Raw genomic sequence first — 14,209 nt, 5'->3', positions numbered from 1 at the left:
TTTTCTTTAAGACATGCATTTCATAAATTCTAGTTTGCATGCTTGATCTAGGAGGACTTGCCGATGGAAGAGAGTTGCTCGTTAGTTTGAACGTTGGGCCAGGATTTTATATTGCACAAGAATGGGCAAAAGAAAGGGCTGTTGTGTCAGTTACTGCTCCCATGCTTGCAAACCTAAGTGTCTATACCCTTCCAGTTGGTGTTAAATCATCTGAAAAAGTGAAAGATGATCCCAAAGTTTCTTATACTACACAATTCTCAGAGAAAAGCTCTCTGGAAGATTTTAATGCAGATTCACTTGGCACTCCAACAATGCCTTCTTGGGATACATTGACTGATGCAGGTTTTGAAGCAGTGACTGATATCTATAATGCTGCATCAACACTAATAAAGGGAAAATTTTCTGACATTCCTAGGAAGCAAGGACTGCTTTCTGTTCGTGCAGCATCTATGCTGGTATTATGCATTTCATGACACTATTATCTTCTCTGATAAAATTCTAGTAACAAAGATTGTATGCTTGTACAACCCATAATTTTTGTTTATTTTAATTGTAGATCTTTTCTGTTTTCTGTCTATGAAACCATATATACATCTGTGCGTGTATTCATTGTCATTTCTGGTTACCAAGTTTAATATTAATAATTCATGAGATATGTCACCGGTATTTATGTTTCATATAAGATGGATGAGTGGAAAAACTAGGAAGTATAGGATTAGGAGTGAAGTTATCTGTGGGAACCTAGGAGTAGCTCCAATAGGTAATAAAATGAGAGAGAGTAGACTAAGATGGTTTGGGCATGTGCATGGAACCCATCCCCATCTTTCCGTATTGTAACCTAATTCACACTTGACAAAATTGTGTCACTATAAACTACCCATAAAACCTAACAAAACAAACCAAAAGCTTCAGCAAGGATCCAATGTTTGAAAGAAACCATTGCCCCTAACTTCATGAAGATTAGAAATGACACCACCTAGTGTTGCTGCCTACTTTATTCTTTTTCTAACTGGACCAACGTCAAGAGAACCCATCCCCCCCTCCCCCCTGAAAGAAAAGTGAAAGTAGAAAGAAAAAGAATTAAAAGTCCAAAATGATGTATCCTATTCAAAAAAGCAGACAAAAATAATTGGTAACACTCAGTTCTGGTTTGTTTCTTTCTTTCTTTTAACAATTAAAATTTTGGACCACTTCCCTATTTCTGGATCTTATAAGCTGTTCAATGCGAAACTTTATATTATTTTATCTTTATCAGATGCAATCCAAAGAGATGTCCTTGTATGGAGACCTTGCTCCTTTCTCTTTTCTTTTTCCTCATCTTATGTTTGAAGCTTCATTCTTCTTCATTTCTCCATGTTCTCGTCTCCTAGAGCTGGTATTCAATCCTCTTTGATGGTGTTTTCTTACCAATTCAACTTTCAACACTGTTTTTCTTCAAGCAGTCCAAAAGGATAGCCATAATCAAGAATACAAAAGAAAACATTTTGAGTTGCCGAAATGTTGAGAAAGCAAATTAGTTTAGTCTCTAGTCAATTTAGTTCAAATTTTCAGGTCTTGCCTCATCTGCAGGAAACTATGTTCACTGGCTCTTCTGGAATCTGATGGTTGATATATTGGATTTAACTATTTGAATAAAATCTATGTTACTTGTTTATGCTTCTATTTCCATTATTAAGTTCTGGGGGTTTTATTTGATCAAATGATTCCCAAACAGGAAGCTGAAAGAGATGTGCAAAAAAAGTGGAGTCCTATCACTGAGATACAATATAGAGGAGGAATCTATAGAGGACGTTGTCAGGGAGGTCTCCCTGAAGGGAAGGTATTGAGCTATAACTTGACAATCTATGACTTTATTAAAGAAAAAAGAAAAAGAAAGAAAAGATAGAAAAACTCCTTTATATTATCTTGCTATTTTGCAGTAACAGAATACATAATGTTGTCAGTTTGTTAAGAGTCGTAATTCTTTGATTCTATAGGGTCGTCTAACCCTTGCTGATGGAAGCATGTATGATGGCATGTGGCGTTATGGTAAACAATCAGGTCTAGGAACATTCTATTACAGTAATGGGGATGTTTTCCAAGGATCATGGAGGGATGACCTTATGCATGGGAAGGTAACCCTGTTTCATATGGACATCCACCTCATTTACTTCAATACAAAGAAGAAATTATTGATATCATTATATACACGTGGTGCATGGACAATTTCAAATTTGAAGCATTGGCTTTGATAAAAATGTCAACCACATAAAAAACAGAAATATGTTGAATATGTTGAAAAATGTGTAGTTTATTGTTAAAAATTTGTAAAATTGCAAATATTATTTTTTGAAAATATGCGTCAATGTGGTGGATTACTGTTGAACATGCTTGTCCATATAGACTACATGATCTCTTCATATGACAAAAATAGGCGGAGTCATATTTTTGGGATATCATACAAAGTATTTTTGACAAGAAAGCATGAATCTCCCTATCAAGTATTTTTGATAACAAGAAACCATATTTTTGGGATATCATACAAAGTAGCATGAATCAAGCACAAAACTCCTAATCAGAGAAAACAAAACAGAACTACTAATATTTGTTAAACCTTTGCATGCAACAAGATAGCCTAGTTGCAATAACATCACCAAAGTGATAGGAAATGCATCCAATTGATAGTTAGAAAATGTGGACTCTTCTCTTTTTAACTAACTAGGTTTGGTATTATTGCTTGTAATTAGATAATGCAATGCATGGCAACAAGAGGAGCCTTGGATGTACAACATAAAAGTCTCTACTTGGTTAAAGAATTGGTCTCTAAAACTTTACCCCATTCTTTTGTTAAATATTAGGCTATCAAAACTTGCTCACAATTTCAATATCCATTTCTATTAGGAAAAATTAGCTAATAATATGGGCTTTTTGACACCAATCCATCCATCGCATGGGTCGCCTCTTGTAATAAAGAAGGAGAAGAGAGAAGAGAACAAGAAAATTAATAGAAATGGAGCATTGGTGAAGAAGTATCACAGTCAATCCATTCATTCATTGCTATAAATAATTAGTGTATTAAATGGCAAGAAATATTGAAATTACAAGTATATGTTATAACTACAAATAAGTCCCTAGAATTTTGTAACTTATTACTACACTACTACTTATGAGGTGTATAGATGACAATCATGCTCATATTAGCAAAAAAAAAAGAAAGAAAATAAACTTGCCTCTATATGCTAACATTTCCTCCAAATTTTCCTTTATTAAGAGATTATCAATTTGATCTTTTGTCTTTGGAAAAGGCAAACCCATTAATATAAAACACCTTTTTCTCTTATGAAGTATCTGTCTACCTTTTCTCTTGTATATTTGTGCATGTGTGCCACATGTAATATTCTCACTGGGCCACTTTCTGCATTGTTCCTGTGTATAAACTTGTAATTTTAGTTTTGTTAGCATTATGAGGTGAACTCTCATTTACATATCTGAGAGTTGGATTAGCCACCATTCTCCGTCCTTCAACATGATTGAATATTTGGTCCCTTTTGAAGAATCATTTACAGTGCAACAAAGCTCAAATGGATATATGTTTTTGTAGGGTTGGTATTATTTTCATACTGGGGATAGATGGTTTGCAAACTTCTGGAAGGGAAAAGCCAATGGTGAAGGACGCTTTTACTCAAAGTTTGGTGATGTCTTTTTTGGCCATTTCCAAGATGGCTGGCGCCATGGGAACTTCTTATGCATTGATGTTGATGGAACTAGGTAGTATATACAGAGATGTTGTCTTACCTGTTTTTCCCCTTTTGGTTCCATGGTGTTACTTTTACAGGTTGTTATATGTAGTTTTTGTCAAAACATATTCAATAAAATAGTATGTGCAAGAATAATAGGAATTGATTATACATAACAGAACCATAGTTGTCAAGGCGACACCTAGACGATAAGGCGTTCTTGGAGGTCGCCTTGCCCAAATGCCTATATGTAAGACACCACATAGTATTTTTATAATTTTATTTTATGTTACTAATAGTAGTACAATAGATATTATTGGACTAAATTATTCATATTATGGGTGTATAGGATTAATATTATTATTCTTATACTAGTTTCTTTTTATTATTTTCTTATTTGTTTGGGTTCAATTGACACACAAGTAGTGACAGTCTTAAACCCTTTAGGACTGAAATTTCAATTGATAAGTAAGAAATAACTTGGAAGACCTTATCCAATTGACACACAAGAAAAATCAATAGGACTTCTTAGACCAAAACAAGTGCTCAACCCTTGTTTCAGGAGGATTATGTTGATTTTCTATGATTCTATCCGTTACTGACTTAATGTTTGTATGTTTGCTTTCTTTTCTTATGTTTCTTCTCATAATATGTTGATTTTCTATCTTTTGACATGGGCTATATACTTATTTCATGAGGATTATTGTAATTATTAGTTAAACATTACTGCCTGTACCATGAAACCAGAGGGAACTGGCCTAGGATTTATACTTTTTTATTTAAAAAAAAAAAAACTCGTTGCCTAGGCGAGTAGGTGACAGGAATGAACTGAAGCAGCTGGCCCAGCTAGTAAAATCAAATCAATATGGTTCCCACTTTCCATTGACCGAGGATCAAATCCCTTTCACCCGCAAAAAAAAGAAATGTTCATCCATTATTAATTTGTATAATATCTTAATTTTATCCCTAATTTTTTGTAGAGCCTTTCTCCTATCTTTGATTCTTGATTAGATTACAATATCTAGTCTCATTGCATAGTGCGCATTTTGTCATTTAATATTTTGTATCTTTACAGGTGGAGCGAAATATGGGAAGAAGGTGTTCTCGTAAGCCGTAAGCAGTTGGACTCTGAAAATGATGCTGAATAAATTGTATCGAGATCCATGAATGTGTAACGTTTTTGTATATGTATGTATATTTGTATAGATCTCAATCTCATAATTTTTATTTCAATTTTAGGGTAGTAAATAGTAATTTTGCACAAATGCTACTGTCGGATATATCTGAAATTCATTTAGTTCTTTCTCGAGGAATCCCATTTTGAATTTTTCAACGTTTTAAGACTCCCCGAATACCCCCATCGGTTTCTGGTTGTCTAATCATTTGGTCCGGACTGAGTCTTAAAAGACTGGAATTTTTCTTTTTTGTCTAAAATATCTTTGTGAGATAAACCCGTCATTTCTTTTTTAGAGTTTTTCTTCTGAAATTCGACCTAGAGCTAGTTCGCAAAATGGGAAAAATATTATTTAAAAAAGTTAATGAAGTTAATTTTACGACAGCAACGAATGTAGAGTAGCCCAAATTAACATTGTATACACACGTTTACATCTCTCTTGTACTATTTATTCTCGTTCATGGGGAAATGATCCCAATGTATCTCTGAGTTGCGAGGTGGCCAACATTTTGTAGTCATCATATCCATGCTCAATGTATGGATGGAGGGTTTCAGAAAAAATCTGAAACTATTCAACCAGGGATGGGTTGGAGGTGGTACTTATCCACCCTGAACCCCAACCCTCAAGCCTCACCCCAACATATATATGGATGGAGGGTTCAAAATTTTACCGTCTTTACTCGTTTTATCATTAAGATGTTAGGTTATATATTTAGTTACTAGTAGGATGCTTGCAATGTACGGGATTTATTAAGTTAAAGATAAATAATGGAAACATGTAAGAGTATATAATTGTTTTATATAATAATTAATAATTATTTATATTTTATATACTATTTTTAATAATTTTTTAATAATATAAAAATAACAATAATTAATTTTCAATAGGGTTTGTCAAACTTAGGAATGGCAATTTTCTCCATTTCCCTAGTCCCTAATCCCCGTCAATTTCAAGTTTCAGTGGCGGTAGAGAATAAACAATGGTTAGGATTTGGAAAAAAGAACTGAAGAGGAGATAGAAAAATATTTTTTCATTTGCTTTGACTTTTGAGTTTTGAATTTGAAATTTACCATTTAAGAGGGTGGATGGGAAAGAGCTTATACATATTAACCAGATTCAGATTTTTATCAGATTGTGGATTGTCCATCCAAACCAATAATCTGCAAAGAAAAAACCTCCATTTGAATCCAGGATAATCTGATCGGATCAGAATTTGGTTCGGGTCATGGATTTTCCAACTTCTTTGATGGCCCTAGGCTTGTTGATTTGGGAAGAGAAACCTTGTGTGTCCATTCATGACTTATGTTCTTGCTTGTGATGCAATTTAAGAGAGTGATTTGTAAATTGCAAGAAACATGTTTTGGTTTTGTTGGGGATGGAAGTGTTCTCTGTTTTCGGGAAAGAGAAAAATAGAGACTGAAGACTAAGTCATGGTCAACTTAGGCTAAGGCCCGAGGCCAAACTTGATTTTTCTAGTCCAAGCTCAGCTTAAACTAAAATTTGACATATTTAGATTGGGCCGAAGTTGGGATTGATCAATTAATGAACAAAGGGGTTAGCAATGGGCATGTTTGGGTAATCAAATCCATCATAGAGTTGGAGAAGAGGACAGTGTTTAGGCTTCCATAATAACAAAGGGGATGTTTGGAACCGTAGCCATTTTTCAAAAATACAGTGCCACGTTGGATCCATATAGGCGTTTCAACAAACACCCATCTATCTCATTGTTTGGTTCAGCTGATTATTAAAAAATCGGGCATGTCTAAAAAATCAGGACCCCACCGATGCATGAAACACCAAATTTGGCGTTTCATGCATCGGTGAACTATTTCCCCCAACGGTTGACTGATGTGTATCCTATGTGGTACTTACCTGTCAGTACATACATGAAAAACGGTGATGAAAATCAACTCACCAAACAACATAGTGTTGCTCACTGCCTATGTGGCAGAAGTGTATTTTTGTGAAAATGGGTCTTAGAAGCATGGGCTTTTTTCTTGAAATTTGGTCCCAAAAAGCCACCACGCTTCCAAACACCATGAAAGTAACAAGGCCAACCAGATTTGATCCAAGATCAGTGTTTGGCTTTGGCCTATTTAGTTATGTGTATGCCCTAGGTTATTAGTTGGTAGTTTTGGAGGATGGGTGGTTCGAGAATGGCCAATGGCTAGCCTGGTAGCTAGGCAGAGAAATAGAAGCTCTGGTTCTAGGGTCTGCCCCATAATCTTCTAGTGATTTTGCAATTGCCCTGAAGGCATCCCACTTTTGCTAAATCAATTGTTGATCTCTATCATATTCCTATCCAACTGCTGCCCTCCTCATTTTCTCTTTTCAATGTGGATTAGTTTTTTAAACTTTTAAAAACATCGTCCTTTTATTCAATGTGACAAGCTTAATACGAATGTCTAGAATTCTGGATCTCACTCAAAATTTTCATTAATCCCATTTTTAAACAATAAAAAAAACAACGAGGATTTGGGGATTATGTGGATTAGAAAATTAGACAGTTGGCTAATTTTATTTCTACAATCTGCTTTTGTTCAACATAAATCTAGACTTGCTATGTTGAAATTCCCTACCTAAGAATAAGAATGACCTTGGGGATAGTTGAGAAACACATGTTTCACCTTATTCAGGTCAAATATGCTATTATGGTGAGGGCCAAAGAGCATTGTAGCTAGGTCTCTCTTTGTTTTTGTTTTTGTTTTTGTTTTTGTTTTTTAACAATAATCATATCCCTGCATTTACAAGCGGAATATGCTAGCTAGTGTAGCCAGGTCTCCTTGGAGCATGAACTCAAACATATGGTGGGGGTAAAATTGGCTCATTCTAGATTTTGTAGAAGCAAAGGATTGGGTACTTGGTCTAGCAAATGACAATTTCCTTCTAATTCATATCAAGACATTGGTTTGGCCCTACACCTCGGTTCTAGGCCCTTTCATAGCCCTTAATGCCACGCGGATGGGCTAGGTTCTTCCAAATAAGCTTGTAGGAGTTGACAAGATGTTTGATGGGATTCACTAGTCTGATGTCGGGCTCCCATTTGGACAAGAGTTGATAATGGACCTTTATGTCGATATGCAAGGGTTGTTATGAATAGGATGGAGCTGAGCCTCTTAGTCTTATCACCAATTAGACTACAAAGGGTTGAATTTAACTGATAAGCAGTGGCCTAGTGGCCCACTATCACATTGACCCATGGTTTTTAAAATCGAACCAGTCATGGGTCCGGTTACCGGTTCGAACAATCCAACCGTTAGGGTCAAATGGTCGGCCCATTTTGATAAAAAAAATCAAAAATCAAAAAATTTGGAAAATGGTCAAAACCATTCGAACGGTTAACCAGCCAATTTAGCAGTTTGCTAACCAAAATCAACGATTTTGGGGGAAACTGTTCCGAATCGATAGTCGATACGATACGTAATCCATAAAACGGATCAAATCTGATTGGATAATGGTACATCAAGATTTTAATTGAATTCCAATTGAATCTTATCAGTCGGATTTCCAATGATGTCTTTGGGATTTGCTCGCATCTCACACCAACCTCATAGCATATCTTACCATGTATTGGGAACACCTTCTTATGAATAGTAATATATAAGTATGGGAGATGTTCCTGATTTGTGATTGATAGATGTTGTGAAGAATGCTCTTTGAGTAACAGATCTAGACTGGATTCATATTGAATTTGGATTGAAATGGATATGTAATGGCATTCCTCAAAGAGCATTCCTTTGAGGAAATCCAATGAATTTGAATTCCAAATTGCAATGGATGTCTTTTCCATCATATTCAGATTGAATTCTAGTAGGTTTCTCCTTAAAATAATTCCATCAAACATATTGTCATCTCCTACAAGTCTATTTGGAAGCAATGTTTTAAAATGCAGAGGCGTGATGTGAGGTGTTCCACTACCTAAAGGCGTGAGGCATAGTTTAGAATGCAAGAAGCGTAAGCCTCTTTAAGAGGAGGGGTTAAGAGGAGGAGGATGAAGAAGAAGGGGGGTCTCACTTTTTCTTTATTTTTAATAAAAATCTTTTATATTAAAAAGAATAAAGATGTATAACATTAGTTGAAAGAGGGAAAGAATAAAAATCCTTCCCCTTATCTTTTCTTCCCTTCCCTTCCCTTCCCTTTTCTTTTCTTTCATTTTCTCTTTTTTTTTCTTCTCTTTCTTTTTCTTTCCCTTCCTTTTCTTTTCCTTTCCTTTCCTTTCCATTCCTTTTTTTTTTTCTTTTTTCCTTTTTTTTCTATCTTTTTATATAAGATGTGCATGAGGCACATGAGGCGTACGCCTCTTGCACCAAAGGCATACGCCTCAAAAGTGTCACTGCCTCTAGCATACGCCCTAGGGCATTTTGGGAGCACCTTGCTTGGAAGCGTGCCTCTAGGTGTATGCCTCCCACACCTCTTAAAACATTGTTTGGAAGAACTTGATCTACATGGCGTTAAGGGCTATGAGAGGGTTTGGGACCGGATTAATGGCTCGATATGAATTAGAAGCAAATTATCGTTTGCTAGACCAAGTATCCAATCCTTTGCTTTTGCAATATCTAAAGTGAGACTATTTTACTTCCACCATGTGTTTGAGCTCATGCTCCAAGGAGACCTGGCCACACTGGCTAGCATATTCCACTTGTAAATGTAGAGATATCATGTATGTCAAAAAGGAAAAAAAAAACAAAAAGAGACCTAGCTGCAATGCTCTTTGGCCCTCACCACAACAACATATTTGACTTGAATAAGGACAAACATGTGTTTTTCATCTTTACTAGGGGCTTTTCTTATTCTGGAATTTCAACATAGCAATTCTAGACTTATTTTGAACAAAAGCAAATAATATAAATAAAATTAGCTAGCTATCTAATTTTGTAATCCACATAATTTCCAAATCCTCATTGGTGTATTATTATTTAAGCTTGTAACATTGAATAGAGGACAATGTTTTTAAAAGTTTAAAGAACTAATCCATATTGAAAAGAGGAAATGAGGAATGCAGCAATTGAATAGGAATAGGATAGAGATCATCAATGCAAGATAAAAGATAACAATTGATTTAGCAAAAGTGGAATAACTTCAGGACAATTGCAAAATCACTAGAAGACAATGGGGGAGACCTTAGAACTAGAACTTCTCTTTCTCTACATAGCTACCAGGCTAGCTATTAGCCATAGCAAAGCCAACCCGTCCTCCTGCATGATTGAGCTGGGCCATGCATGGCTTGAATGAGCATTGACAAAACTGGCCAAACCCAAACACTGTTCTTGCATCGAATTGGGTTGGGCTTGTTACTTTGTTATTATGGAAACCTAAACAATACTCTCCTAAGTCCAACTTTTCAATGGATTTTGATTATCCAGAGCTGCCCATTGCTAACCCCCTTTTACACTAATTAAACAACCCCAACTTCAACCCAATCCAAATATGTCAAATTTTAGTTTGGACTAAGCTTGGACTAGAAACATCAAGCTTTCCCTTAGGCCTTAGGCCTAGGGCCTTGGACCATAGCTTAAAGTCTACCATCTCCATTTTTCCCTCTCGCAAAAACGAAAAACACTGCCATCCCCAACAAAGCCAAAACATGTCTCTTGCAATTTACAAATCACTCTCTTAAATTGCATTACAAGTAACAGCATCTGGCCATGATTGGATGCACAAAGTAGACTTTTCTTCTCAAAATAAGCCTAGGGCCGTCAATAGAATTGGAAAAACCATGACCCAAACCAAATTCTGATCCAGTAAATTATCCTAGATTCAGATGGAGGTTTTTTCTTAGTGAAATATTGGTACGGATGGGTAAAAGGAGTTCATCTATTAACTGGATCGAACTTGGATGTGCATTAACTTGTCTGATAAAAATCTGAATCCGATTAATATGTATAAGTAATTCTTTCCCATCACCCTCTTAAATAATAAATAGGGAAAATTCCCGTAGGTACCCTGTACTTTAGGCCGAGTACCGATTTAGTACCCAAACTTTAATATGCGACAATTTAGTACCCAAACTTTTGTTTTGTGACGATTTAGTACATGGCGTTAACTCACCGTTAAGTGTCATGGGAAAAGGTACAAATTCCCTTTAAGTGTCATTTAATTTTCTTTATCAACCTAGAGAAAATCAAAGGTAATAGAAAGCAGAGATTAGATGGTTCAGATCACGAACCTGGCCATACGATCTAGCAATAGAGGACATACACTCCGACACTCCAGCGCCCTATAGGAAATTGGCAAGCTCAAAGTCTATGGCATGGGCCTTGAAGTCCAAATCAAGTAGGATATTGTTTGATTCCACATCCCTATGAATTATAAGAGGAGAGCAGCCGTGGTGAAGGTAGCATGATCCCTTCGATGCCTCCACTATGATTCGGTACCTCGTCTCCCACTATAAGTGCAAACCCTTCAATCCATGCAATAGTTATCCCACGTTGCCGTTTAGCATGTATTCATAAATCAATAGATTTGTATCGTTGTGGTCTCTCCTGCCACTACTTCTCCCCACCAGGTGCTTAATTGTCACGTCTACACCATCCGGCATGGACCCACGATAGACGATTCCGGTGCTACCTTTTCTGATGATGTTCTCTTCCTTCAAGCATTTGACCACGTCTTCTACCTTGAAATCGAACTTCTGGAATGGGGTCAATTTCCAATCTTTTGATTTGCATCATTTTTTCCAGTAGCTTTTGAGCTTTAAAGCTACAGTGACAAGGCCTAGCAGAACAACCAAGATGATCACAATGACAATAACGACTTTTGAGGATGCAGTCCTTCGGCCCGAAAACCCATCCAAGTTTTGGGGTGGTAAACATTGTAAATGAAGCAATGGGCTGCAAAGATTGTGATTTCTCGTGAAAGAGGTTTCGTTGAAGATCAGGAATTGCCCACCAGTCAGCATTGGACCCGCCAAATTGTTGTAGGATAAATCAAGTGTTGTCAGGCTGGTCATTGATCTTATCTCATTGGGAATTTGTCTTGTAAGTTGGTTCCTTGATAGGTTCAATGTGTTAAAGATTATTACGATTGAAATCTACCGAAGATAGAGACTTGTAGTGCACCAGAGAGATAGGGATCTCACCTGTAATGTTGTTAATGCTGATATTGATCTTGGAAAGCATCTTTAGACCAAATATCATTGGCGGAATTAGGGCTGTCAATCTTGACCCCAACCCATTTGACCCACCCACTATGGAACCCACCCATACCCACCCAATCTATTGATGGGTCAATATGGGCCGAGCAACCCATTAGGGTCAATGGAAAGGGTTATGGTGGATTGGGTTGAGGGTACCCATTAGGGTCAGGATGGGTTGGGTCACGCGGGTCAAGATAGGTTGGGTTAAAGTCAATACTCACCAAATCTCAAAAAATGGAAGTATAGTGATTCAAACCCAAACCTCTTAACATATAAACATTTCATTACAATACCAAACCATTATGCCAAATTTTATACAAAAGCAATTTTATACAAAACCATTATGCAAAATAAAATTGATTTTATTACCTTTCGTCTTCACATGCAATTTTATACAAAAACACTTTTTACAAAAGCAATTTTACAAAGTAATTTTATGAAAAGAACTTTTATGAGAGCACATTTACACGAAAGTACTTTTATAAAAGTACTTTTACAAAATATTTTTATAAAAGTACTTTTACAAAAACACTTTATGAAAGCACTTTATGAAAACACTTTTATGAAAGCATAAAAGCACTTATAAAAGTACTTTTATGAAAGCACTTTTATAAAAGTACTTTTATACGAAAGCACTTTTATTAAAGTACTTTTACGAAAACACTTTTATGAAAGCACTTTTACAAAAGCACTTTTACAACCATACTTTTACACAAAAGCACTTTTACAAAAGTACTTTTATGAAAGCATAAAGCACTTTTACAAAAGTACTTTTATGAAAGCATGAAGCACTTTTACAAAAGTACTTTTATGAAAGCACAAAAGCATTTTTGTAAAAGTACTTTTATGAAAGCACTTTTACAAAAACACTTATGAAAGCATAAAAGCACTTTTATAAAACTACTTTTACAAAAATACTTTTATAAAAGTACTTTTACACAAAAACACTTTTATACAAGTGCTTTTATGAAAGCACTTTTGTAGAAGTACTTTCATAAAAGTACTTTTGCGGAAGTGCTTTTATAAAAGTTTTGCATTTTTTACAATTTTTCTGTTATTTTCTGAACTTTTTTATATTTTTTGGTATTTTCTGTATTTTTTTTTTGTTTTTTTCTACATTTTTATAATGTTTTGGTATTTTTCTAAATTTTCTGCATTTTCTATAATTTTTTTGTGTTTTTTTTTGCATATTTATTGCATTTTTGGTGTTTTCATGCATTTCCTACAAAATTTTGGTATTATTTTGCATATTTTGTGATTTTTTTTGCAAAAGTTTTGAATTTTCTATACATTTTTAGTATTTTTCCTATCTTTTGTATTTTTCAATAATTTTTTGGTATTTTTTTTACATTTTCTGCAAATTTTCTGCATTTATATACAATTTTTGCTTTTTCAAGTATACGGGTTGACCTGACTCATCTTTGTCACGTGACAGTCTTAAGAGAGATTATTCTCTCAAAATTTATTATTTTGTGTATACAAGCTGTCCCTACCCATTTTTGTATTTATAAGTGAGGATAGGTGGGTTAGTATGGGTGAGGGGTTAAAGGTCAATACGATGGGTCAAATGGGTCAATATGGGTGGGTCATGGTGGGTTAGGGTTAGGGTGGGTTATGACCTTTTAATTAGGATTGATGATGGGTCATGGTGGGTTGGTGGGTCAATATGGGTGGGTTGATATTCAACCCTTACCCTTTAATTAGGATTGATGATGGGTCATGGTGGGTTGGTGGATCAACATGGGTGGATTGATATTCAACCCTTACCCAACCCAACCCACCCATTTGCCACCCCTAAGTGGAATTTTGCTAGAAAATAGGTTTAATTCAAGGGAGAGAGTTTGCAAGTTTGTAAGGTTTTAGGCAATGAACGGAGATACGAACATTCAGGCGACGTATAGAAGGATCAATCGCCAAAGTTCTCATTTCTTTGGCAACGAATGGAGGTTTCAAGCAACGTAATTAGCGTCGGTGTAGGAATAGAAGAGAATGGGCAAAACTAGAGAAAAATGTGAACTTCGTAGTCATTGGGCACTTGAGCTTTCTGAGGAATAACAGGTAGACAGGGATGGGATGAGGGTGCCTTTTAAAGGGGTAGAGGTGAAGAGATTTGGATTCACCTCCATCAAGAGATGGAGGTGAGCAGCCATAATCTGGTGGTGGATGGAGGCTTTACCTTCTCG

General features: G+C 35.7%; 1 protein-coding gene across 1 annotated transcript in view; it reads left to right on the top strand.

Moving 5' to 3' along the window:
* ARC3 (GTP binding protein) overlaps positions 1-5,049 on the top strand; it is a 99,516-nt gene extending 94,467 nt beyond the window's left edge. Inside the window, exons 12-16 of the mRNA XM_088941294.1 lie at positions 52-455; positions 1,715-1,819; positions 1,977-2,114; positions 3,581-3,747; positions 4,792-5,049. Of these exons, the coding sequence (XP_088797420.1) occupies positions 52-455; positions 1,715-1,819; positions 1,977-2,114; positions 3,581-3,747; positions 4,792-4,864 (887 nt within the window). The 3' untranslated portion in view covers positions 4,865-5,049. The remainder of the gene's footprint in view (positions 1-51; positions 456-1,714; positions 1,820-1,976; positions 2,115-3,580; positions 3,748-4,791) is intronic.
* The last annotated feature ends 9,160 nt before the right edge of the window (positions 5,050-14,209 follow it).

Source organism: Nelumbo lutea, chromosome 4 (assembly GCF_056320005.1).
Source record: "Nelumbo lutea isolate HS-2025 chromosome 4, American lotus-T2T, whole genome shotgun sequence".
Classification (NCBI taxonomy): domain Eukaryota; kingdom Viridiplantae; phylum Streptophyta; class Magnoliopsida; order Proteales; family Nelumbonaceae; genus Nelumbo; species Nelumbo lutea.
Note: the sequence above shows the minus strand (reverse complement) of the source record. Positions and strands in the feature narration are given on the sequence as shown.